This window comes from Cryptomeria japonica, chromosome 7 (assembly GCF_030272615.1).
Source record: "Cryptomeria japonica chromosome 7, Sugi_1.0, whole genome shotgun sequence".
Lineage (NCBI taxonomy): Eukaryota > Viridiplantae > Streptophyta > Pinopsida > Cupressales > Cupressaceae > Cryptomeria > Cryptomeria japonica.
In genome coordinates, this window is record NC_081411.1 from 158,793,627 (window position 1) to 158,819,699 (window position 26,073).

At 37.3% G+C, this 26,073-nt stretch overlaps 2 protein-coding genes across 4 annotated transcripts in view; one reads left to right on the forward strand and one right to left on the reverse strand.

Annotated features, from left to right (window-relative positions):
- The window catches only part of LOC131078261 (indole-3-acetaldehyde oxidase), a 143,478-nt gene that overhangs the window by 94,083 nt on the left and 23,322 nt on the right, over positions 1-26,073 (forward strand). For 2 of the 3 annotated variants that reach the window (XM_059209217.1, XM_059209218.1), the window contains exon 5: positions 7,472-7,552. The exons of the other annotated variant lie outside the window; for it this stretch is intronic. In XM_059209217.1, coding sequence (XP_059065200.1) covers positions 7,472-7,552 — 81 coding nt within the window. The remainder of the gene's footprint in view (positions 1-7,471; positions 7,553-26,073) is intronic. 3 annotated transcript variants of the gene reach the window in all.
- LOC131857118 (probable folate-biopterin transporter 6) overlaps positions 1-26,073 on the reverse strand; it is a 137,477-nt gene that overhangs the window by 88,523 nt on the left and 22,881 nt on the right. Inside the window, exons 2-5 of the mRNA XM_059209216.1 lie at positions 8,245-8,315; positions 7,836-8,040; positions 4,058-4,333; positions 3,617-3,808 (exon numbers count right to left, since the gene is read on the reverse strand). Of these exons, the coding sequence (XP_059065199.1) occupies positions 3,617-3,808; positions 4,058-4,333; positions 7,836-8,040; positions 8,245-8,315 (744 nt within the window). The remainder of the gene's footprint in view (positions 1-3,616; positions 3,809-4,057; positions 4,334-7,835; positions 8,041-8,244; positions 8,316-26,073) is intronic.

Sequence of the window (26,073 nt, forward strand, 5' to 3'; positions counted from 1 at the left end):
CAACACCCTTCATCATCTTTAGGCGTTATTTCTTCATGAAGGAGGAATTCATCATTATTTGGCTTCTCCATGACTCCTCTTCCCTAGCACTCTTCCATCTTGCCTAGGCGCAAATCTCCTTAAGGCAAGGATTTTTACTTTTTCGATGCTTTCCATGGACACCCTTGTTTGGCACCATTCACCTGGCATGGGCACAATTTCTTCACGAGGGAGGAATTCACTATTTTCCATGAATTCCATGGTTCCTTCTATTTGGCACCCTGTGTACTCCTTGGGCACTATTTTTACTAAGGCAAGGAAATCTTGATTTTCCACGTTCTCCATGACCTCCTGAATTTGGCGCCCTTCCAAATCCTAGGGCAGAATTTTGTACTGAAGGAGGAATTTCACACTTTGGAGTTCTTCCTTGAGTCCCTTGTTTTGGTGCCTTATGACCTTCTTGGGTGGATTTTTGCTAAGGTCATGGAATTCACAAATTTTAAAGTTCTCCTTGCATACTTCATTTTGGCACCTTAACTCACTTGTGGGCGGATTTTTGCATAGGTGGAGGAATTCATACCCTTTTCAATTCTTCCCTGACCACTCCACTTTGGTGCCCTTCCATGCCTTGGGGCAGAATTTTCACCTGAGGAAGGAATTCATTGTTTTGTCCATTTTTCTTGAGCATGCCATTTTGGCGCCCTCCTGAGGAGTAGGGCGGATTTTTCCATATGTGGAGGAATTTATCAACTTGGACCTTTTCCGTGCATCCTTCATTTTGGTGCCCTTTCAACTCTTCGGGCGGATTTTTGCCTTAGTCTTGGAATTTCGCACTTCTTCCATTTCTCCATGGGAATGTGAGTTTGGCGCCCTTCTTAGGTATAGTGCACAATTTTGCATTAGAGAGGGAATTTCATTGCATTTTGAATTCTCCATGACCCTCAGTTTTGGTGCCTTCTTCCTGATTTGGGCACTGGATTGCCTGAGGGAAGGAAATTCATCTTTCTTCCTTCCTTGATGCCAGGCTCCTTCATTTGGATGTCAGATTGACTTACTGAAGGATTTTATGTTGCTTTCCAAACTTGGATGATTTTTGGAGCTTTCCACTCCAGGACTTGATGCCAACACTTAGCCATTTTTGACTAATTCTGTCTACTTTTCAAACCTTCCGGATTTAGAAATAATCACGAATGCTTGATCTTCATCGCTATAGAAACTTTTCAAAACGTCAGTGTTAGACCCTAAAACAGGACACAAAATGACTTACTATAAATAGAAACTTACTAAAAATAGAAAATACTAAAAATAGTAAGTTTGATTTTTGGCAAAATGAAGGCATTCTGGGACTCAGTAAAATCCCTAAAAAATAGGAACTTTCTAAAAATGGAAAGTTGCTCCATTTTGGCTCAAATTTTACTGGGAGGTTCCTTGAGGGATCCTAATTCCAGTGAAATGTTTAGTTTTTCCAAAACCCTAATAGAAACCCCTAAAATCTAAGACTAAAGGCATAAACCCTAAAATTGACAAAATAGGCCCTAAACTTCATCAAATTCACTCAAACGAAAAGTAGACTTAATCAATTTGACCCCCAAACACTTGCAAAGCAAAGAGACTAGAGAGACTGCAACCAAAAGACCCCAAAAAACAAAACCGAACGACTGAGAAGGCCTAAAAAGTAGGGGGTCCCCATTTGCAATGGGGCGATGTGTGAAAAGGTCACAACAATACCAAAGAATTGTGTGATGGTGGAGTGACACATGCATCGGCTATTGCTTGATCCTTGAACAAAATGTGGACTATGTGATCCTAAAGAAAGATAATAGATGTTACTCTTTAAAAATTAAGAACTTTCAAATGAAATTTGTGTGGTGGGTGGTCCTTTACTGAAGTTTGTGGGAAAACATGAGCTAATCATGTTGGCATCTCTGGCATTGTATTTTTAATAAGAAGAGTAATCAATAAGTTTTTTTTTCCCTAGAAATTTCCCTTTGAAGTGACATTTTAGGTATGGCTGCAGGCATATTCCAATTGCTTATTCATATCTTGTTTTGTTGTTAAGACCCTCTATTAGGGAATACCTTGATGATCAGGGACAGTTGGAAAGACATGGTGTACAATAAGTTGTTTGCTTTCAATTTTCTTTGGAAGATAAGATGCAACTTTTAATAGGAATATTCTGTTATCCATTTGGCATTTTGTAAAGTTGAAAATGTTGAAAAGGAATCAGGCTATGCACATTAAAGTCAGAATTAATCATGCAGACTTCATCCCATAGGCCCAAAGTGTGAATGTTAATGTTTCTATCTTTCATGGCAGAAGAGTTTCCTTTTTATTTCATTGTTTATTTATAAAAATAAGAAATTTATTGTTTTTAAAAATACCAAGATTACAGTGGAAACAACCCTAGAGAAAATACTGTGTATAGAAAAATGGGTCTACAAAGGACAGATAGCCAGAGCATTAGAGAGTTGCCCACCAAAGGAGTTAGTTAACTAGCCTAACTGTTTTCTAAATTTTATTTTGATTGTAGAATCTAGAGTATATTGCTTGCTAGCAGCTGTGTCCTAGGAAGTCTCTTTGGATCTAATTTTAACATTTTTATTTCTTCGTTTAGCTTTTTGGCTAATGACATGAGAAACAATGGAATTATCTTCTTCTGCCATTATACCATTATTGAGGGCTAATGCGAAACAATCCTCTTCAGCTCCGACTTTAGTAGATAGTGTCTCCTTCTCAACAGATAATATATTAATATTCTGCTTAGTAACTGTCATGTCTTCAGATTCCTTGTCAACTGAGACACCTAAAATTTCTATAGTTGCCATATCTTAGGACAAGACAGAAAAGGGGTGTTGCTGGAAAGGAGATCTTTAATAGAAGAGTCTGGATTTTCTTTGTGCTTGTTTCTTTTACTTTAGATTGCTGAAAGTCCTCATTTTTGGTCCTCTTTTTGTTGGGTTGAGTTAAGCTTTTAAGGCGATTTCTTTGGAAATGCCCATGTTCATGACATAATTTATATTTAAAAGAAATATATTCATAAACAATTTTTTGGGAAAAAATCTTATCTTTCATTTTCAGATTAATGGCAACATGAATCCCATTAAGGAGGCCAACTTCCAGACAAATACTTGCAACAGAATAATTATTCTCTTTGAGATGAGTGCATGTCTTAAATGTCCCAATAGCATTGTGCATTGCCTGAAGGGTGTTCTATTTCCATAAAAAGGGGAGCAAGGGGAGTCTTGAACAAGTATTAAACAAAAGAAAGGGGCTGAACTGGAGTGCACATTTTTCTACAGAGCTTGTTTTTGGAGGATATTTCCTTTTCCTTTTCCCTCTTCACTTTATTTTTCAAACTTCAACTGATACAAATCTTGTGTTCTTTTATGTAGTATCAGATGCATTAGTTAAGGGGGAAAAAAACTAGTTATGGTTACATGAAATCCATTATTCAAGGGTGTTTGATATGTTCCTCTTGTTTATTTCTTCATCCCAAAGGACAAGTGAGGCCTTTTTCATGGAAACTTTTTGTCCTTATTTTTGTATTTCACAAGAGGACAGTTGGCCATTCTTTATCAGCATTAGACAGGAAACTTCAGGTAGAAATCAGAAATTTGAAGGAAGGAATAGAAGCTACCCTTGGCCAAAGAAACATTTTCCGCAAAGTGTGTTGCTGGAGCCAACGATTGTAACAAACAATGCCAATAATCATTGCCACCTTTCCAACTGCACTTACAAGACCCATAAATTCTTCACCAAAGCCAGGACCTACAACAGGATCTGTACGCCAGAAGAACATTGCCTCAGAAATATCTGGGCACAAGGAACCCTGCAAAAGGGAATCATAAAATTTAGAACGGGCATAAATTGAAATTTAAAAAACTGGGGCATAAAACTAAACTATGAAAAGGTAATAACACATAAGTAATGATATTATTGCCAAAGATAAAGGACAGTCTATTTCACTAAATCTGACTGTGTACAATAAATTAGAAGAGCCATTTCTTACAAAATGAGAAAATAGAAGTTTCAGTTATAAAAAAATCCAACATCTAGGACTTATTGATTGAAAAAAAACCTGTGAAAGGTAAATATAGAGTGCAGGCTTCCAAAGAACAGGATCTCGTAGAGTTTTCCCAAAAAGCTGAATTGTATGCATTAGTGCTTTGAATTGAAAACTAAGCACTGTGTTTGGCAAACGACGTTCTGGAAGGGCCAATGCTGCAACAATAAGCAGAAGTGGTCCAACTGAAACTAATAGATAAGAATGTTGTGGTCCCAAGCCATGCACTGCTGCTCCTGAAACACCACATCCAACCAAACCCCCAGCTGCCAAACTCCCCATAGCTAAGCTCTGCATGATGTAACAAACACAAAGTTAGTCTTGAAGTATACTTGTATACCTACAATATATTCATGGAAATATCATATCCTATTTCATTGAGCTTTAGAGTCGAGACCATAGTCCTCTTTTGCTCATAGAGTCCAATACCTTGACTACTTTATTTCCATTTCACTTTGGAAAGGCAACAACTATTTATAGTCATGGATCCTCATTTTATAGATTCTTCTTATTTCTTATTTAAATATTTTTTGTGTTAGGCCAGATAATCCATAAGATTTATGAGTACTGTTTATTTTTTATTTTGCACATCAGGTTTGACATTTAGAGTCCCTCCTCAGTTTGTGCACCTCCAAACACAGTTGAATCTCAAGGTCTATATCATTAACTGTCTTTGCATGACAGGCACTCAGACAAGCATTCTTTGCTTAGAATGCTACATGAAAATACATGGAAATATGAAAAAGTTTAACCAAAATCATTGCAGCTATTATTGTAAATGTCCAATTGTCAATGTCAAGAACATATAAAAATAGTGACCTCTGCTTGATGGTAGAAAATTTAGCTTGAAAACTAGGAGAATCTGTAGAGACTTAATAAGACTTGAACTTTAGTGCACTTCTGCCTCAACACAAGGAAAAGTAAATATTTGTTATATCGGTTGTGCAGCAGATTCTGTTGTGCCAGGATTCAAAGATGACTTAATTCACCTTATGATCAGGTTATTATTAAAACTTGTGTGGCTTCCCACACTCAATTTATAGGGTCTAGCAATGTGCTTACAGAGCATATCTTTATAACTTAGAACCATATTAATGGGTGGGAAAAATGACCCATTTACAAAATAAAAGAGTTGCATCTGAATTCTTCCAGTCTATATGCTGTTGAGTTACAGAACCCCGTATTTTATCAGTATGAAGTTCTGCATGTCAGCAAGGAGCCCAATAGGAAGATTTCAATGTCATTAACCTATAGCAAATAGTTAAAAAGCACTCAAAAAGTAGAAAGATATCTTTCTCCAATATTTAAATTCCTTAAATAACCAGTAATCTATTGTGAATGAAATATGGACTTGCTACATGTGGTTAAGATAACAAGATTCATTCAAGAGCTGTAATGATAGGTCTTCTGTCTATTTCAGTTGAGGGCATAAATATGAATGCTAAATTTACTAGTTCTATTCCATTACATGCTTTTGTTATTTAATGCTGCAATATATGATGCATGGTTTTCAAAAGATTAAAAAAGAAAATGTTATTCATTTTAAAATTCAATATTTCATTCTACAGTTCTCAAGTGGCAGCAAAAGATGCAACTATTAAAATGTTTAAAATGCTAAATTGTAAATAAAATCACAAATATGAATGAAATTACATGGAAGAACCCTGCTGGTTGTAACTCTCCTGAAATACTATTGCTGATTTGTTTTTTGATTTTCAAGGGTTTTTGAACAACTTTTAAATAAAAATAACAAGTGCACCAGGCAAGAATTGCTCATATAACTGAATAGATACCAAATATGGAACAATTGAATCTATATTATGCATTAAGTAACTGCTGCAAATGAAACTAATACATAAAACATACCTGTAGGTCCTCAGCTTATTTTAAATAAAGAGTTCTAGAGTTTGCTAGCCAAAACTGGGAAACTAACCAAAATTGAAGTACAAGTCTAGAATACAATTTCTCCAAGCCAAATATGAGATGAATCCACCTGATTATGCTAGGCGTTGGGAATGGTGAAACTAGATTGCAAATTAGGAAGACGTTTCAACCTCACAGTCAAAACGTCCTGGACCCCACGTGACAAGCCTAAATTGTACAGCCAACAATTGGAAACTGTACGGCTGCTTATTGAAATGAATATGTTGCTAGAAGGGGCGTCTAACCTGATTTGTTCTTTCCTTATTGCAAAATCTACAATATCTGAAATAAAGAATCTTTGTTGAAGCACAATAAGACTCTTGAATGAAGCCTTCACAATTGCAATAATTCTGCTGATCTTCCATAGCCTCACAATCACAAATCCACAAAGAATTTTCATTCTCCAATGGCCAAACCTCTAAAACCCTTGTCAAAGAATTTCACAAAGCAAAATAACAAGCAATGTCAAATAATCAATAATCAGGGTTGAATTGTTTTCTTTGCCTTTATAAACCCAAAAAGGCATAATTCTCCAAAAAGTGTGATTTCCTCTTGAAGGGAGTTAAATACATTTAAAATGTATACTTTATGCAACATTTGAATTAATTCCCCACTTGGATGTACCCTTTTGATATTCACTTTATATTATTTAAGTGGCCCACTTTTTAATAAAGTTAATAATATAATTTTATAATAACTCCAATGGCACGTTTCCCAAGAAAGTACACCCAAGGTCATTTAAATACATTTCAATGTATTTAATTTACTCTCCATAGTTTAATTTTCTTTTGGGTGTCCAAATTCACTCGAGTGATTTAATAAAAATTACTTCACAATATTTAAGTGGCTTTTAATTTTAATAAAGTCACTTTATGACTTTATAATATCCATATAAGTTAATTTAAAAAATTAACCACTAAAATATTAATATCTCTCTCAATATTCAGTCTTTTGATGTGTCGTCTGAAGTTGGAGTCAACACTGAATAAACCCCATGTGTCCAGGTGCCTTGACTTAAGATAACACTATTGTCAGATTGACTCACTATAAGTCCCTCAACTAAGTCCACACACTGACTGTAAAGGCCCTAGAACTGAACCCAAGACTGAACTGAAGAAGTAGAATTGCCACTGAGACTCTTTATCCAAACATGTTAGCCTACAAGAGTCAAAATAATAGGCTAATCCCTCGAACTTTGATGCTCACGAAAATGGGGACATTACATTACATGCTCAAACAGTTTCTATGTTAGTTTCAGTGTCAATACTAGCTAATCTAGCTTACTATTTTAAGCCACAACATGATACTGAATAAGAAAGTTCAGCACATTAGAGATGTATATCCTACTTGAGCTTGAAAATTGTAGTCCAATTTTTTTAATGGAGTTTGTAGAGAAAAGATTGTATTACAAATAAAGACATGATTTTTATGGCACTGGGTGCATATTTCGAGGATGTAATTTGTATAGTTGTAATTAATCAATGATTTCATATTTCTATGGCATAGTTTTCTGGAAAGGTGGGCTATGGGTATTGGTACAGGGAGCGGATTGTAATAAAAATTAGGATACGTGGACAAATGAATAAGGTATGGCTATTTTATATGATACAGAGTATAAACTGTATTTCTGTATTGAATCCTTTGAAATGAATGTTTATCCTGCCAATGAAAAAAGTTGCTAGAAAAATAGAATGCTCCTACAATTTGATTCTTGATATTTACTAGTGATTCTTTAATGCTTTCCCGACCAATATTATCTAGAGTTTAAAAACAAAGACTATTGTAACAAATGAATCTCCTTTTACAGTTTAAAAAAAGAAAACGAATGTAAGGAAAGAATGTAAGAGAGTACATTACATGAATTTCATACTTGTAAATCACTTGAAAGTGTGGGAGCAATTTTACTACACTGTGCAAGTGAAGCATCTGCCACAACATCTGGAAATGCGTTACATAGAGCAACTGTAGCCATCAAGAAGGTGGCTGGCCAAGGTGTTAGCTTAAGGAAAGCAAGTGCCCAAAGACAAAGGCTCCCAGTAATTCCACATATGACAAAATACGGCCACCTTCGGTACCTGAGATTTCATGGTAAAGTAGTAAGATTCCATTTAATCATATCTAATCATACCGAAATACATGTCAGCCTGTGTAATCTAAAATAATTGAACTTTATTTCTCGTCTTTGAATGAAGTGTCATTTATGTACTAGGAAAATGGTCATGGAGACACGGTAGTAAGATGAAATATAGTGTATCATTGCAGAAACCAACAGAACATACCCAGCAATTGGAAACGTGTCAGTGATGAGCCCATAGATTGGTTTCATGTCCCATGGTATACTGGATAAAGCCTGCCAAACAAAACCATAGAGATAATTGTCTACCTTCTTTTAGCTTCTTGATAAAAACTTTTAAGATGACACAAGAATTATAAGACACATTAAAATTTCATCATATTGATTGTGAGTTGTGACTAATATATGAAAAAATGGGAGAATTCACAGTTCAAAATTGCAAATAGCATATGAAATAAGGGTATCATTGTATCAGAAAATGTGCTCAATCAAAAATTTATTTAATCTTGTTCTCAAAGAAAAGTTAAAAGGTTATTAGCTCCAAAGCTTCTATCAATGTTTGACTACCTATCAAATACAACACACTAGCTAAAGAGGGTCAAAATTCATATTAACTTAGAGCACCAAATTGGAGACAATCATCAAATAATCTCTTGTAAAGGTTTCAACAAGTTATGAGAAACCCATTAACAAGTATTGACTTTCAGCTAGTCAATTGATTACAACCAACAATATTGGTTTAGTTTTCAAGTTTTCATGGCTTGAATAATTGCAGGTTCTTTGTGGAATATGGGGTGCCCATGTTCAGCATCATTCATTTTCTTACTTTTATGGGCTATAAGCTTACTTTTTTTCTATGTTACCCGGGGATAAGTCCCTAGCTATTAGAATAATATCTTTCTCTTTGTGTTAGTAATGGTCATTTAAGTTGTTTCTAATTTCACCTCTAGTTAGCGATTGTTTCTTTTAGAAACATCGTCTTTGTAACTCTATTTAAAGGAGCTTTATCTCCTTGATTAATTGAACAACATCGATTCTTTGAAATCCATATGCTTTTGCATTTGTATTATGGTATCAGAGCCTTGGTTAATTTCAAAATAATTTTTCAATTAAAAATTCGTTTTGAAAAATTTCTTTGTTTATTTGAAATTGCTACTTTGGCAGTTCGTTTTGGCTGCAGCTACTAGGGTTTTTTCCCTTCAGATCAAGTCGATTTATTTTCTGATTGCAAATTCTTGGTGGGTTTTTTGAGATCTCAACTGGGTTGTCATTAGAATTTTCTGGGTGCCTCGATTTTCGAGCCAACGGATCCAGATTTCGACAGTAGATTCATTTTGGGTTTTTTGCAAGGATTTCTGGGTTGTCTTTGGATTTTTCTGGGTCAGCCGGAATTTTTTTCTTGAAATTTGTGCCCGCCGTACATCATTTTTTTAAGTTTGTACCTGCATTTGCCTCTGTTTCTATATTGGGATTCGAATTTTTTGAATTCCGTGCCAACGCCTCTTCTCAGTTTTTCGTTTTCTGTGCATTGGGAAACATGCAAGATGGTGTCATTGACCAGCCGTACTTCATTTTTTTAAGTCTGTACCTACATTTGCCTTTGTTTCTGTATTGGGATTCGAATTTTTTGAATTCTGTGCCAGCGCTTTCTCAGTTTTTCGTTTTCTGTGCATTGGGAAACGTGCAAGATGGCGTCATTGACCAACTTGATGTTGGAAGGCAATCAGGTTTTGTGCACTTAGCATCTTCTCAGTAGCTCATTTTTTGTGCCTCAAAAAGCGTGAAGATGGCTTATGGGCATCGATGTTTGTTTCGGTTTTTAATATTTTTTTACCTAAAAAAAATTGTGATGGGTTTTAATATTTTTTTTTCCCTTGAAAAAAATCTATGGGTTTTAATAATTTTGTCCTAAAAAATTATCTATGGGTTTTTAAATATTTTTTGTCCCTGTAAAAAAAAATCATGGGAGGTTTATGATTTTTACCTCAAAAATTGTACTTTGCTGCAGTTTGGTTTTAGTCGCACCTGGAGTTGTGCGAACATCTGCACTAGTCTCTTGTTTGCAGTCTATTTTTGAGCATCTTACTCATCTACAATAGTTTGGAGGGTTTGCCGATTTTTTCCTCAAAATCGTGATGGTTGTTCTTGGTGTGTCTCTGGTTACAGGGAGGACAGTTGTCCAACAACAGGTTGGACGGTTGGTGTTGTTTTGGGTATCTCCAGAAGTTCTACAGTTTCTGAGAGGGTTGGTGGCAAACTCATCTCAAGTGGCAGAGTTAGTGGCAGGCTCTTGTCTTTTGTTGCAGCGTGTTCTGAGAAGAAGGGGGCAACCTTCTCTGTTATTTCTCTTGGTAGTTAGAACGATGACCATTAAGGGAGGGTATTAGAATAATATCTTTCTATTTGTGTTATTAATGGTCATTTAAGTTGTTTCTAATTTCACCTCTAGTTAATGATTGTTTCTTTTAGAAACATCATCTTTGTAACTCTATTTAAAGGAGCTTTGTCTCCTTGATTAATTGAACAAAATCGATTCTTTGAAATCCATATTCTTTTAAATTTGTATTACTAGTGATGCCACTGTCCCTATCCCCAAAATTTCCCAGGGACATAGGTATGCGGGGATGGGGCAGGACAGGGCTTTTACATTTTGACAAAAGGAAAAGTTTAAATATTTGAAATTTTCTATATTTAATAGAAAATGCACTGCACCTTTGTGTTTGCACAGCTTCTTTGTCATTGTGCATGCCTTATATGAATATTTGAAATTTCCTATATTTTAATAGCCATCCCTTAAAAATAGCTCCCTCTCACCCCCATCCCTGCTCTACCCAAGAGTAACTGCCAGTGTCAAAGTATCGATTGTAATTAGTTTTTCTGGGTTAACTGATGTTTGTAGTTGTGCTTCTAGTAATCACTTATAGGTTTTGGAATGCTCAACCCTACGGTTAGATAGTCTTTTTCTTCATATAGTTGATTTTCTTACATTTGTATCATTCTGATATGATTCTTACATGTTCTATAATGTTGTTTTTGAAAATCCAGTTATATCTTTAAATTATGCCATAGTTTCTAATTGGAATTGATGTCAAAATCCAATATCACTATATTGCTGGAATGGTATTTTGTGCAGGTTTCTTTTTTGAATCGTGTTATTTGTACTCTATATTTGTAAGTTGACTGAGTTGTATAGATGTTAGCCTGTTGGAGAAAATTGTTAGAGGCCTATTAATGTGTGTCATAGATCTACATTTCTAGTTGGAATTGATGTCAAGATCCAATATCACTATATTGCTGGAATGGTATTTTGTGCAGGATTTTTTTTGAATCGTGCTATTTGTACTCCATAGTCGTAAGTTGACTCACTTTTGGAGAAAATTGTTAGAGATCTATTAATGTGTACGTCATAGATCTACATGAACTTAAAATTCCTTTTCGTTTGGTTTCTTTCAAGCACTGAAGTTCAGTGAAGTGAATTATTTGATCAGTATATAGTATATACTGATTTTTAGCGGTTCAGAAATTGACTTTTCTTATCCATGAAAGGTATATTTGTTAATTTGATTTCTTTATGTGTTTGAGCTGTGCTTAATTGAGTTTTTCTCCTCCAAAATTTTTAGAGATGGAATCAACATAAAGTTTGTGTCAGACAAACCACTTTTATTTTATTGATAATTTTTTTCTTTGTTTAAATAATCCTCTTTTTGCAAGGATGGATTGCAGCTTTTTTTTCAGATCTTTATTTTGAGGACTTGTTGGAAGCTTGTGCTAAAGCTTTTGGTTTGTTTTGGGACTATTACTATGTAAAACCTTATATATATTTAATTATTTGGTATATTCCTTAAGATTGGGTAAGTTTTTGAGAGATCCATGATGTAAGGATAACTGACTTTCGGTCTGATGTGCATTAATTTTTAGGATAGCTCTTTCTATGAAACCTGCTTATCAGCATATTCAAACTATTTTTAAACAGAAAGGTTGTGTCTATCTTCTTGGTTATAATCTCCCATCACTTTTCTCAATATTTTGTCATCCCTGTATTATGTGGAAAACTTGGACTTGGCAGTTCAATATATTTACTGACTTGGGCTCACGACTCGTTAAAAAAGATGTAATTACACACAAAAAAGAACTAATGTATTTAATGAACACATAAATCTATTTTGAACACCAATTTGTCATAATTCAAAGATTATATATGCCATATTACCTTCAAATTAACAAGTTACATAAGTTTAATAGATTCTTGGAACCTGATCATCACATAGTTCCATAGAGGCTTGGAATACAGGAAGAAAGGTCTGGGATTTGGAGACAAAAGGAAGATGGCAGTAGGTGGTTGTCTAGAGGCAGCACGCTTGGTAAATTCCATGTTGTCATACAGGGCAGGGTTGAGGGGCAGAGCCCCCACCACCAAGACCAAATTGAAATATTCAAGACTGCATCTACCTTCATGGTGCAGACCATCTTTCGCAATTTAATCTTAACATGTTTGACACCTTTCTGCTAAAGACTTCTTTTGCTAGGTGAATTAAGAGCATAATATGTCAAAAACAGACCTAAAGTGACAAATCATGGGTATCTTTTAGTTTCATGCTAGGCAAGTCAGCACTAGACAATTGCAAGTCTTTCCTCAATTGGTCGAGTCTTTATGCAAAACTTGTGAATCCCTAGTGAGGACTTCACCCTGACTCAACACACGAGTAACGTCGACTTGGTGTGGCAAGCAAGAAAAAAGCCCTGTAAATTGAGTCATGTTTGGTGAGTACTCAATGAGTTTTCAAACTACAATCCATGGAATGTTGCTCCATTTTTGTAGAATTCAAGATCCACCTTTTTCATACTGCTGTTCAAAGCATGGTATCTTCAGTCAATATTCAACATAAGGGGGTGTAACTGTATGGTAATGTATATTGTCAGCACTAGCTATTATTCCATCTCTACGCATTGTAGACAGTATTACTATTCATCTCATAGGGTTCCTGGCTATGAATATATGACATCCCAATACTTGCCTATTGTTAAATCTTTTGTGTGGTAATGCTACAGAGTAAAATTTTATATGATAATACTTTGTGTAAAAAAAAAAAAGGTTCTTTTCCACAAATTATGTGTGCTGTGTTAATACAATACGAAAATGCTTTTCATTTATCTGTATCATGTGCTTGTGCACAGATATGGCTTGCAGTGTTTGATTGTTTTCATCTCAAGTTCCATCAAGCAGGTTTTCATTGTTCAGAAGATATCTTCCTTCCTTTTGTGGCAAAGAAGAAAGGATTTATCTTTTAAAGCTTTGCTTAACATTTTGTTTGTTGGCCAATTGGTTAAAATGGATGTGTCTAATTTTCTCTCCACAATCAAGAGTAGAGGCTATTCCGATGATAAAAATGTGTCATTTGTGTGCCACAGCGCATGCCATTTCTTTTATCTTGCTTGGTGCATCCATTCCATCAGAATTGTTCTTTATCTTTGGGGAATCCCATCAGTATACACATTGGTCCTATGCCACCAGAATCGGGAGATTTGCTTCATGGAAATCATATCAACCGTAAAGTAGAAATTAAACTTCAAAGAAAGTAGTAAGTCCACTCAAGGACAAGCTGCCATAATGGGGTTATTTGCAGCCACACAGGAAAGCTAAGACATGCTTACAATGCCAGAATAGCCACCCAGCCAAATAAATTGGCAGAAATAATTAGGACTTTTCAGAGGATTGCATTCCCAGACTCCCAATAGATTATTTGTCCAATTCAGTTACTAAACTGAATTCAAGATATTACATATATTTTTTAATTTGGCTATTTTTTTGTAGGCTATGAATGGTAAGCCCAACCATTTGTCTTTTATAAATTCATGCGACCATCTTAATATCAACTATATTCTCTTACTCAGTAAATAGTTATTTAGCTCACACTCATTTTGGCCCTTTCGGTTCATTATCAAATTAGATACGGTGGATTGTTCCAAATTATGGTATCTATTCTAACATTTAGGCTTGAGCAGGCACTTAATGGTTTTCAATTGTTAACATTTTTAACATGGATTTCTTAACTGTGTCGTGGAATAGGTGGTCCAGTCGATTTTGTAGCCTTCAATTTGTCTTATAACAGATAACATTAATAAAATTGCATGCCCACTATGGATGGAGATGATCTCCTACAGATTCTTGATTCTCTAGTGGATAGGGCTTCCTGCAGGCCGAAATTTTCTTTCATTGGGAAATTTTTAGGAGCTAGGCCGAACATTTATTGTTTCACAAATCGGGCCAAGACAAAATGGAAATATTGTGGCCATTTGGAAATTGTTGCTGCGAGGAATGGTTTCTTCTTGATATCTTTCTCATCCTATGAAGATTGTGGCTCTTCCTAGAAAAATGGGAAACAGTTTTTGATTTGAGAAGGAATGTACCAACAAAGTTCTTGTCTTGGTGAAGCTCTCTTGCTTGCCATTGGAATACTGGGAGGCAGAAGCCTTGGACGGTATTTGGTTAGCTCATTGCCATCAACACATTGACCAAATCTAGGAAACACCTATTGTTTACCACATATTGTGTAAATGCTAAGGTGGTTTTGATGCTCTCTTCCTTTATAACTTTTTGTGACTTGTCTTCTAAATTTGGGGAATAGAAGTAACAAATTGTCTACAAAGTGTCCTTCGTATCCACTCTTCTCTCTCTAGAACGAACATCAGGAGGAATCCATATCCTAGCCTCTTAGGCTTTGGATTTTTTTTGTGAGTGGGGTTACTGTTGCTGACCTTTCTCTGGATGGGTTTCTCCCTAGCAGCAACAGTGCTTTGGTCTTTTGTTCCTCTTCACTTTGTTTGGATCGGTTCGGAGATGGTTGTTTGGGAGTAGAATTTGATTAATGTAGACATGGATTGTAATGTCCCCTTCCTGGGTAATAGCTAGTTGGGCAAAGATTGGCCTATCATCATGTTCCCGTAGGCCAGTGGAGTGAAAAGGGAACCCATATTGAGGCTTCTGGAGCTTTGCAGAGGCTCTGTGAGCCGTTTTGGACCTTTAGACGGTAGTTCCTACTTTTTAGGGAGGTCTCCTATTTTTTAGGGAGAACTGGTAGTTCACTGGATGACCACCTGAGGGACCAGGGGCCAAAGCAGGATCCTTTTGAGCAATTACAGGTGTTTGGAAAGAGGTTCCTATTTTTTTAGGGCGAGTCCCTACTTTTTCGGAGGAACCATCAATTGGTATGCAGGACTCGGGTAGATTTAGATTTTATGAATAATTCGAGAAATACTTTGATATTTCTTAATTTGGTTGGAACAAATAAATAATTATAATGATACTTTATATTATTATAATAAAGCAACAAGTTGGGGCCCCTTTGTGCCATGATGCCTAGGAGACATCAGTTAAGTTGTTTTTTAAAAACAACTTAATTTTATTAATAAGGGAACATAAAGGGTTTGAGGGAGACATAAGGAAAAGAAAAAAAATATTAAAAGAAAATGCAAGGCAACCCTAAAAACGAATTAGGGTTTGAGTCCAATAAAACAACAAGTTGGAGGCCATTTTGGGCATCTTAGAATATTTTTTTACAATCAGCTTTTGGAGATTGAGCTCTGCAACTCAATTCAGCAGCTTTGCAACTTTGAGGAACGAAAACTTCTCAAAGGTAGGTGAGTTTGGATGCAATCCCAACTCACATAGCTGAAGAATTTTTCTAGAATTCTTGTTTGTGCACCAAAATCAGACCTACAACAGTATTATCAGACTGGTGACAACAGATTGATCAGGTTTTAGAGGCCATTAAAGGCTGCCACATCCATTTCCAACTCCCACGTGGCTTCCTGTTGACGTGTATTTTATACACAATCATACACAGAATAAAATACCAATAGGTATCTTATCCTCTCTTGAGAAAATAGTCTCTAACTGCTGAAGATCTGCAAAAAGGATCAGTTAGATGGACTCCAAGGTTCTTTTAGTGGGGTCTCCACGTGTGGACAAGCTTTTTTAGTGGTATGATGTGATTTGCTGTTTCCTCCAAGGCGTCTTACGGATTCCAAAGGCTCGAAGATTCTACTAAACTAAAAAGGAACTTTCAAAAAAAAAAAAAAAAAAAAAACAAAAGGATAGGGTTTTAAGAGGTCTAATCTAGCCTAACCCTATGAATGACTTAGCATGGACGAGATTTGGCAAGACTCAACCAACTTCAATTTTGCCATAAGATAACAACTCAATTGAAATTAGTGCGATCTTCTAAGGTAATAATGATGTTCAATGCATCAAAGACCAAGGACACTACTACGAAGGTACATATCCTAGATACGAAAATGCTTGAAGGTTAAGGACTCAAAATGTTCTCCAGTCGACCACGCAAGGCGTTCCTACAATCAGCAAGAAGCTAGTGGTTTGAATTGCGAATCCTACGAAATATCAAATCCCACACTTAGTCTTTCAAATTAACAAACTACTTTGATAGAGCGTGATTCAAGTACATCCAACAACCATGAAGATAACTTAAGAAATTTGCAACAAAACACCATAACTTCAATATTTTATTGATTTCCAAGTCATCATATACAACAATTGCTTGAATTTCTCTCTTCAAGACTCAATCTTGCTACAAAATAAAATTGCTTACAACTCTAATCTCTCTTCTCTATTACATCAACTATTACTATTATCTGACTATTAACTATTACCAAATGAAATGAAAAATGGGGGTATAAATAGCATCCCTAGTTACAATGAAAGGTCCAGATTGAAAATAAATCAACGGACAAGATCATGACACCTAAACCCTAATTAGGGTTTGTTACAAATGACCTCCTTTTTACTGAACAATATTAAATGCATAGCCAAATATTAAATTCGGCACAAAAATCTAGGAGGTATCAACCAATGAGAAATAAGATGTCATGTCATCTGTAACAACCTTTCATCTAGAATCTTATTCCCTTTCCAATTCTCTTTCTTAGCATATGTAATGAATTTTGTCACGATTCCTTCGATTTCTGTGATTGGAATCTCGAGAAGATTCTTGATACTCTCTTCTAAGTGGATGACCTGATCGAATGCATCTAGAAGAGCTGCGTCCCAAGTAGGTTCAAGTTCCTTCGTTCTATCAATCAGGAGTATGGTGGCATACATCTGATCATACTGTTCATCTGTAACATCTGCGTCCTTGCGAAAGATGATCTTGATTCTATCCTCAAATTCTTGTATATCCACATCTGTCTCGACCTCGATCCTTCTGCCAAGAATGGTACGAAGTACCTCAAATACTCTGTCCTAGATCGGATTGATCACCTCCTCAACTTGACCACATCTAACACTGATGTCCTCGAAGAGAACACTCTTTATATGGAGTAAGGTTGACCACTGAAACAAACTGTGAGAATCACCTTCTAAGATCCTCTCCTGCGCTAAAATTCTTCTGGATGTGTGTCTTATTACTTTCAAGACAGGGATGACAACGTCCTTGGTATGGGCAAATGCAACTACTGTTGCCATCAATCTGTGGATTATCTCAAGAACTTGGATAGCCTGATGAATGATCTTCGACATCCTTGTAACAAACTCTATGGTCACTGTATAAGATCTATCCATCCAACTACATGTACGTTGGACCAGGTTCCTAAATCTTTCTGCTTCATTGATCGATTGAAGGGGCAATGCCTGCACTGGTGACCTAACTGGATCCTGACGTCCCAAAGGTTCATTGATGTGACTGAAATATGTCCTCCATGCACCGACCTCTCTTTCAAGCTTTCTATTCTTTTCCACTTCTTCTCTAAGCTTGTCCTTCAATGCCTCAAATGTGTCGGTAGCATCATCCATTGTCTGCTCTGCAGTGGATGGTCCTAACTCAATAGTTTGTATATGATAGTCTTCTGCTAGGATCTCACCCTCATATTTATCTGCTGCCGGTGTAGCTATCTGCAGTTTTCTGGATCCAGTCTCATCTCGAATCATCTTGGACATTTTTATAGCCTTCTTCTTCTCTGTTATCACATGTGAACGCCCAACAAGGCTCTCTAAATCAATTACACTGTCCTCGTCCTCAATTACGATCACCTTAGTCAATCTTTCCTTCAACCAATCTGGGATATTCGATCTTGTCTCTTGAACTTGAATTTCTTTATGTACTATTTCTTCTTGTCTGGGAGGAGATGTTACTTCATTACCTTCTTCTAAATCATAGTCTTGGAGAGATCCATCTGACGAAACATGTTGTGCCTGTCCTTCCTCCTGCCTGTCATTCTGTACCATCGACTCCATGGACTCTTCCACTCGAACTGTTCTATTTTCCGGTCTGGAAGAAGTACCTGGTGTTTGATCTTTGTTGGCACCTTGCTTTTTCTTGGAAGACTCTTTCTTTTCTGATCTTTCCTTTCTCTTTGAACCTCTCGAATGGAGATTGCCCTCACTGGCACACCGAAGGTTACCTTCACCGGAATTCCTAGGATTAGGATTGCCTTCACTAACACTGGCTCCACCTTCGGCTGGTTTTTCTTCCAAAGTAAAAGACATAGCTATGCCTTGTTCTCTCAACTTCTGATGCTGAACGTCTACCCATCTGCGAGTACAAGACAAAACTGGTGCCATCAAATCATCTAAATCCACGGCCTCGGGCTCATTCCAATCCAATCTTATTGTTTTGCTTTCTCTATCATAGGAAGACTGGATGTGCCTGCCATTGTCCTAAGCTTGGTCGGCCACTCTGTAAATCCTACATTTCCTGATGAAATCCAAAGGCAATCTAGAATGTATCTTACGTTTCACTTCAAGATCATCTAGGAGGTTCATCATAAAATCTTCAATTTGGTGCTCATGTCTAAATCTTCTACCGACCGTCTCTTCTAAATGTCCATATGGATCAAAGCTCTCTCTCCAAGCAAAAGATGAAAAAGAATACAAGGCTAACTCCTTCTCTGCGTCATCCATGGCTAAGACATTAGGACATACCTCAACTGAATTACCCAAAATAATAGGTACCTGGACTCCATTCTGATGTCTGTGTCTGAATGCCTTCACATATGCTGCCAACTGCCTTGTTACTTCAAGTAACACAATTCTGTCTGTCGGGTACCTCGGCAACATGTATGGAGGTAAAGGACATCCATGCACTCTAATGTAAGTGAACTTGGGAAACTGAATGAACCAAGCACCGTACCTCTTGATGAACTCCTGGGCATCTTGAGATAATCTGTTGTGAATTCCACCTTGCAACGTCCTTGTGATGTTCATCGTGAAAGTGTCATTGACTAACTTGTAGTTCTTCCCTGGCGGATGATGCAAGTAGGTATAGGATTCACAAGCTCTGACCTCGCCGGGTCCTCTTCCAATCACTCCTCTGTGAGGTAGTCCTGCGTACTCAACGCTCCTGATTAAGGCATAGATGACGTATGAACTCATGTGGAAGGACTTAGTAGCCCTGAGTCTTCTCAACTGTACGTCTAAGCAATGGCTAATTATCCTAGCCCAATGTATCGTACCCTTTCCTTGAACAATCACCTGGATGAAGTAAAACATCCACTTCTCAAAATAGAAGGCATGAGGTGCTCCTGTAACTCTGTTGAGCATGGTAATCAAATCTCTGTATTCCTCCTGGAAATCAATCCGGTGTGGTATGTTAGGTACCTTGCTTAGACGGGGACGACTCTTGAGTAGCCAGTTCTTGTTAATTATGCTTAGGCAAGCATCTAGATCATCATCGTACATTGATCTGGCTCCTTCAATGCTCTTGTATATCATGTCCCTGTGCTCTGGAAGATGGAAAGCTTCACTTATGGCTTCCTCTGAAAGGTACGCCAAAGTGTTTCCCTCATTGGACACAATTGTCCTGGACTGTGGATTGTAGTGACGGGCACACTCGATCATCAACTCGTGGCACTGAATAGCTGGAGGAAAACCGGCCGCCTTAATGATGCCACTCTCTATTATTCTCCGGGCGACAGGTGATGGCTTGCCGATGTAAGGGACCTCTCGGAACTTCTTCGTGCTAAAGTTCCCCAAGTTGGTATCTCCAATGTTGCTCCACTTCGACACGATCTTGGTCTCCACCTCTTCGGTCTTCTGATCTTCTTTCATGAGAGTTGAGCGGCTGGTGGATGCTCCCGCCTTTGGGGTCGCCATACCTACACAACATTTCATTATAAGAACTCGATTTTGCAATAAATAGCGTAAATAAGAGAGAAAAGTTTTAGGAAACGTCATGATAAGTCTCTAGAGTTATCATTTCCTAAAAAACAACGATTGAGCTAAGAGATTCAAAATTCAAAATTTGAAATACGACGATGAATGAATAAAGCAATAATAATTAAAATCGCCATACCTCGATAGAGAGCTAACTCTAAAAATGCAAAAAGGAAAAGATCGCCTAGGGAAAATTGGAGGAGTAAAATAGTCTTCAATGTGGTCTCCTCAAAATCGACTTCGCCACCTTTGGATTTCAATGTGATCTTCAAGTATCGCCTTTGGCCTTGTCTTAAATGGATCTTCAAATTCGCCCTTGACAAATCGCATCAAATAGATCTTCAAGTTCGCACCACCCTTGATGTATAAAGCGCCACCCTTTGGATGAATGAAATTCGCACCACCTTTGGTCTTCAACGCAATTCGCACTCCACACTTGATGATATACTTCGCATCACCTTCGCTTCTCCTCAAGATCGTATGAAGGATAAAAAATAATGATGTGAAAATGAACATTTCACTCCCCTTATATATAGCGCTCACACCTTTTCATCCCCTAGGCCGACTTGATAAATAAAACCATTTTTAAAAATGATTTTAAATGATTTGCAATAAAATAACAAGGCCGACTTGCTTAATTGAGCGCTCTAAATTCGATTTTATATTAATTAATTAATTAATTATTAATGCCTTGCGTTTGCAAATTTCGATTTTTTAATAAAGGCAAAAATAATTAATAAAAGATAACGCCATATTAAATGCTAAATAAAAATGGATTTTCAATTTTTTAATCGATTTAGCATTTAAGGAAATTTAAATTTGTTTATTTAGCGCCAAAATATGAAAATGGAAGGGACGTACCTCATCGCTCTGGTCCCTTGGAGAGGGACAGGAGCGATTCAACATTTTTGTCCTGATTTTGCATTTTTTCACGATCAACTCCTTCATCTCCACGTTAAAAATCGATCATCTTGATAGGTTCTTCGCATTTGATCATCTTGCATGTGTGCTTAAGTGCCTTTTGAGTGTACATCGCCTTGGTCCTTGTCCAAAGGACAGGAGCGATCTTCTTGTTTCCACGTCCATCTTGCATCTTTTAACTTCGATCTTTTATTGTTGGCGAATAACATCCTTTGTTCATGTCTTTTGCGCTTATTCCATTTGCTCGCATGAAGTTTTGGGCGTATTAAAGGGATCATCGCCCTTGTCCCTTGGAGAGGGACAGGAGCGATCCATGTTTTCTCCTTGACCTTGTCAACTTTAAACCTTGATCTTTGTTGTGATGTCCTTCAAACGTCGTCCTTCACCTTACCTAACCTCGCCTAGCTTGGATCTTGAAGGAAAATGAGTGCTTTTGATAGTATCGCCCTGGTCCTTGTCCAAAGGACAGGAGCGATGGGAGCTTTTCACCTTGATGGGCAATGTCTGGACGTTGAAAAACTCTTGCATTTATCTTCAAACGATGCCTTGGACCATGCATTACTTTATGAAATCTTGTTCTTACGTAAATCTTGCACAAAATGACCAATGCATCTAACATCGCCCTGGTCCCTTGGAGAGGGACAGGAGCAATCTATGTCCTAGGATGCGAATTTCATCATTGTGACGACCTTTGAGTACTTTTGCTTGCTAAAGACGCCTTGAAATGTCCCTCGCCACCTTGTCTTGACTTGGATCGACCTTGAACTTGCATAGGAAGTAACATCACCATTGTATCGCCCTGGTCCCTTGGAGAGGGACAGGAGCGATCCTCCTTTTGTAGCCTTTATCTCACTTTGTCAGGTTCCAAGTCTATATTCAACGGATTCGTCTTTCTTCACTCCATTCGTTCATGCCTTAACATCATCTGTAACTTTGCAAGAAAATCATTTATATCAAAAATCGCTCTGGTCCCTTCCTGAGGGACAGGAGCGAACTAGACATTTAGGACCTTTGTGGACGTCCAAAAAATCTTCAATTTGTATTCAATGCGTCCATCTCATGTTTTCCCTTGTTTTTGAACGTAAACTTGCCTTGACATTTGCCTGGATTCTGTCTAATGAAGGAAATCGCTCTGGTCCCTGGGAGAGGGACGAGAGCTACAAGGTACCTCGCCCTGGTCCCTTGGAGAGGGACAGGAGCGATTTGGTCATTCTAGGTCATTCTCCTTCACCTTTGGCATTTCAAATTATATTCATTTGGTAAAGCATCTTCCTTCGGACCCTTTCAAATTGTTAAGTCATCGAAATCTTGCAAGGACAAGGCGAAATTTGATTTGTAGCTCCGGTCCTTCACTGAGGGACAGGAGCGATTTTCCTCCTGGAGGCATTTCTGTGCTCATGAAAATCTTCAGTTTATATTCAATGGAAAGATATCGCCGTTCTCCATCACTTCCAACTTGAAATTTGTCTGGACTCTGCAGGGATGATGAGATATTTGAAAATGAGCTCCCGTCCTTCACTGAGGGACAGGAGCGATTTTGCTCCTACAGGCCAAAATAACATGATTTTTCACATTTTAACACTTCACGAGGTGAAAACAAATCAATTCCAATGCCCAGGATCAAAATCAAAAAAGTCAAAATTTGGTCAAAATATTCAATCGGACAAAAATTCACATTTCACTTTCAATACTTAGACAAATTTAAGCTCTGCATCAACATTCCAATTGAAAATTAGACCATTTTGGCGAACTCATTGCATTCAAAATTTGCATCCTAGAAAAGGAAGCTCAAAAGCTCTCAAAAACGACTGGATTTTGGCCTGAAAAGACAAAAATAAAAACCCTAAGGCTTGACCCGAAATCCAGACAACCAACTAACAAAACCCTAAAAGCGAAAGCGAAAACGAGCGAAAAACAAGCAAAAAGAGGGGGTCCCCATTTGCGATGGGGCGATGTGTGAAATGGTCACAACACTTCCTAAGGCAAGTCGTACACTTGGAGGCACCTAAGTGCCAAATAAATAATCCAGCAGCAAAGAGTATGAAATTTGTTAGAAATTCATTGTTAGCAGTAATAAACAACAAATAAATCTTTCCTATAGGTTTATTATAGCATATGTGATGGCTATCAGCAATTCAGTGTGGAAAATGTGTCAAATTTAGTGATCTTGCCTGGAAGCCTCAAAGGAATTGTAGTTGAACCATTTATTTTTACCATAATTGTTTTTTATAATTATAGTAGATGCAAATAAACCTCATTGGAGGTATTGGCACCATTGGGAGATTCCTATATTGCTAGATTCACCAGTTCTATCAATAAAAAGCACCTTTCCTGGCTAGTGTTGGACTCCGAGTATGCTATGCACTATTTTGATTGCAACAAATTATTCAAATTTGGTATTGGTGTTTTTCTGTTATAGAAATCAGAATTCAGCATTTTATCACAGTCATTGTTTATTGTAATCAATCTTCCAAATTGCTAAAATCCATCAAAACACAAAAAAAAAGCATCAAAACATCCTTCCATTCACTGGTCAAAGATATATTTCAGACTTAAACATCAAAAGGGAGGCAGAAATCCGTTTTGGGATATTACAGTAGTATCAGAGCAAAAATCCCACCAGCCTGTGGGATGTTGAGGTTCATTATAGAAATGGAAGAGTGGGAAAATGAATTAGCAACCATCAAAATTGCTAGTTGTTATAATAGGTATCAAAAGAAGAAGAACCATCTAACATTTCAAGAGTATCTAGCTCTAACAAGGAAAAGTATACCTGTGCATGAGGAAGTTATTAGAATCTTTGATGACTACGCATGTGAACCTGAGGAGATCAAGAGCGCGGAAGGAGGGACAAAAGCCTTAAGATTATTTCTTCAAATGTGATGTGACTTATCAAGATCCAACGTTCAAATGCTCCGCCCTCCTTCTAGCGCCAATTCTGTTGAGCGCGGAAGGAGGGACAAAAGTCCTGGATAACTCCTGCAAACATAAATTGATAAAATTTCGAAGTCCAACTGTTCATGCATTCATTGCGTTCAAGCCCTCCTTCTAGTGCCAATTCTGTTGATGTGTATTTTGTACACGACCAAACACAGAATAAAATACCTAAAGGTACCTTATCCTCTCTTGAACAAAGTTTCCGACTGCTGAAGATCTCGCCGAAGGATCAGTCGGAGCAACTACAAGGTTCTATTATGTAGGTTCTCTATTCGTGGATAAGCTCTTTGCGGTACGATGTGATTTTGCTAGAATCACAAGGGGACTTACACTTGATGACTGAACGTCTGATTCGCTTTGAATATTACTGGAACACAGGATTTCACTAGTCTAGACTTTAAAAAAAAAGGAAAAGGATGAGGGCGAGGAAAGGATCTAATTCTGACACTAAGAATGTAGGAGCAATGAATGACCTTTGATGAAATTCTAACTAAATCTTGTTTTGACATCCCAGGACCATCTCCACAAGGTTAGTGCGATCTTCGGAGGAAAACTTTATGATGTTCAGATCATTGCTACAGGCATAGACACCATCAGGCTGATGCATATCAGTGAAGAAGCGACAATTGAAGTTAAGCTTAAACTGAATGATTCCAGTTGACTACACAAGGCAAGTCTGCAATCAACAAACTGCTAGTAGTATGGATATACGAATTTCACCATCAATCCAACACATTTCTTCCACTCATCTAATAACATGAAATCAAATATGAGAAGTATAGAGACCATGCAAACTGTTGAATCGACCCATAGATTTCACCATTTCTTCAATGAAGTTTTACAAGTCTTTTACAACAACATCTTGGCAACAATCTTTGCCTTCTCTTTCTATTCTACTTTAATTGCTATTCTATCAACTAACTATTCACTATTTCTAACTATTCACCTTCTAACTACTGACTATTGACTAACTATTAGCCTTTACAAATGAGGAGCCAGGGCTTATATAGCGCCCTCAATACAATTCGATGGCTCAAATCAACTTGAGATCAATGGCCGAGATTTTACAATGGAAACCCTAATTAGGGTTTGTTACAACAAACTCAATTCTGGCCAATGAAATAATTGCATTATTTGGACACATGTCTTCTCTGGAATATTCGACCAATGGATAACCAGGGTAGGTACATCGAAGTTTGTGCCATTTTGATGAGTCAGGTACATTGAATCTGGACACGCTGAGGTGGACCAATCCGACTAGAGGAGTGATGACTGGGATGCCACCTTGTCTGACACTTGTAACTTGGTAGATATTCAATTCGATGTTGCTGAGAAGCTAGCTTTAATTAACTTCTTTTGAAACTGTCTGCTTCTTCAACGAACCCTTGCTTTAACTTCATTTGTCTTCGATGTGCAGGATGGAAGAGGTCTCCCTGATGATGCTGGACCGGAGAAGGCCGTCCTTGATGATGTCGGACTGGAGAAGGTCATCCTTGTCTTGCCCTGGTCCCCTTTTAACTGCAAGACAAACAAAAAGATGATTAAGGACACATAATAAATTCATTTCAACATAGCATTTTATACCTTAAATCATCAACAAGAAGACATCAAAATCAAGTTTGTTCTAGAGTCTTTCCAGGGACAGGCCCTATAAGAATTTCGCCCTGGACCCTCTAGAAGGGTTAGGAGTGAATTTTGCATTCCTGGCTCAAATTGTTCTCACTTTGCAACCGTACTTTCTTAGATACATGCCCAAGGACGTCCTCATTCAAAACCAACACCAAGCTTGATGTAAATTTGAGGCAAAAATGGAGGTTTTAAGAATTTCGCTTTGGACCCTTTGGAAGGGTCAGGAGCGACATTCAAGCTTTAGGTCTTAATTCCTCATCTCCTTCACTTCAATTCATCCTACAGGGCAAAGAAACATCATTTCAACCTCAACTACGCCTTAGGACTCAAAGTCTTGTCTTGACACAAGGAGAAAATAGGGATTTTGATGAATTTCGCTCTGGA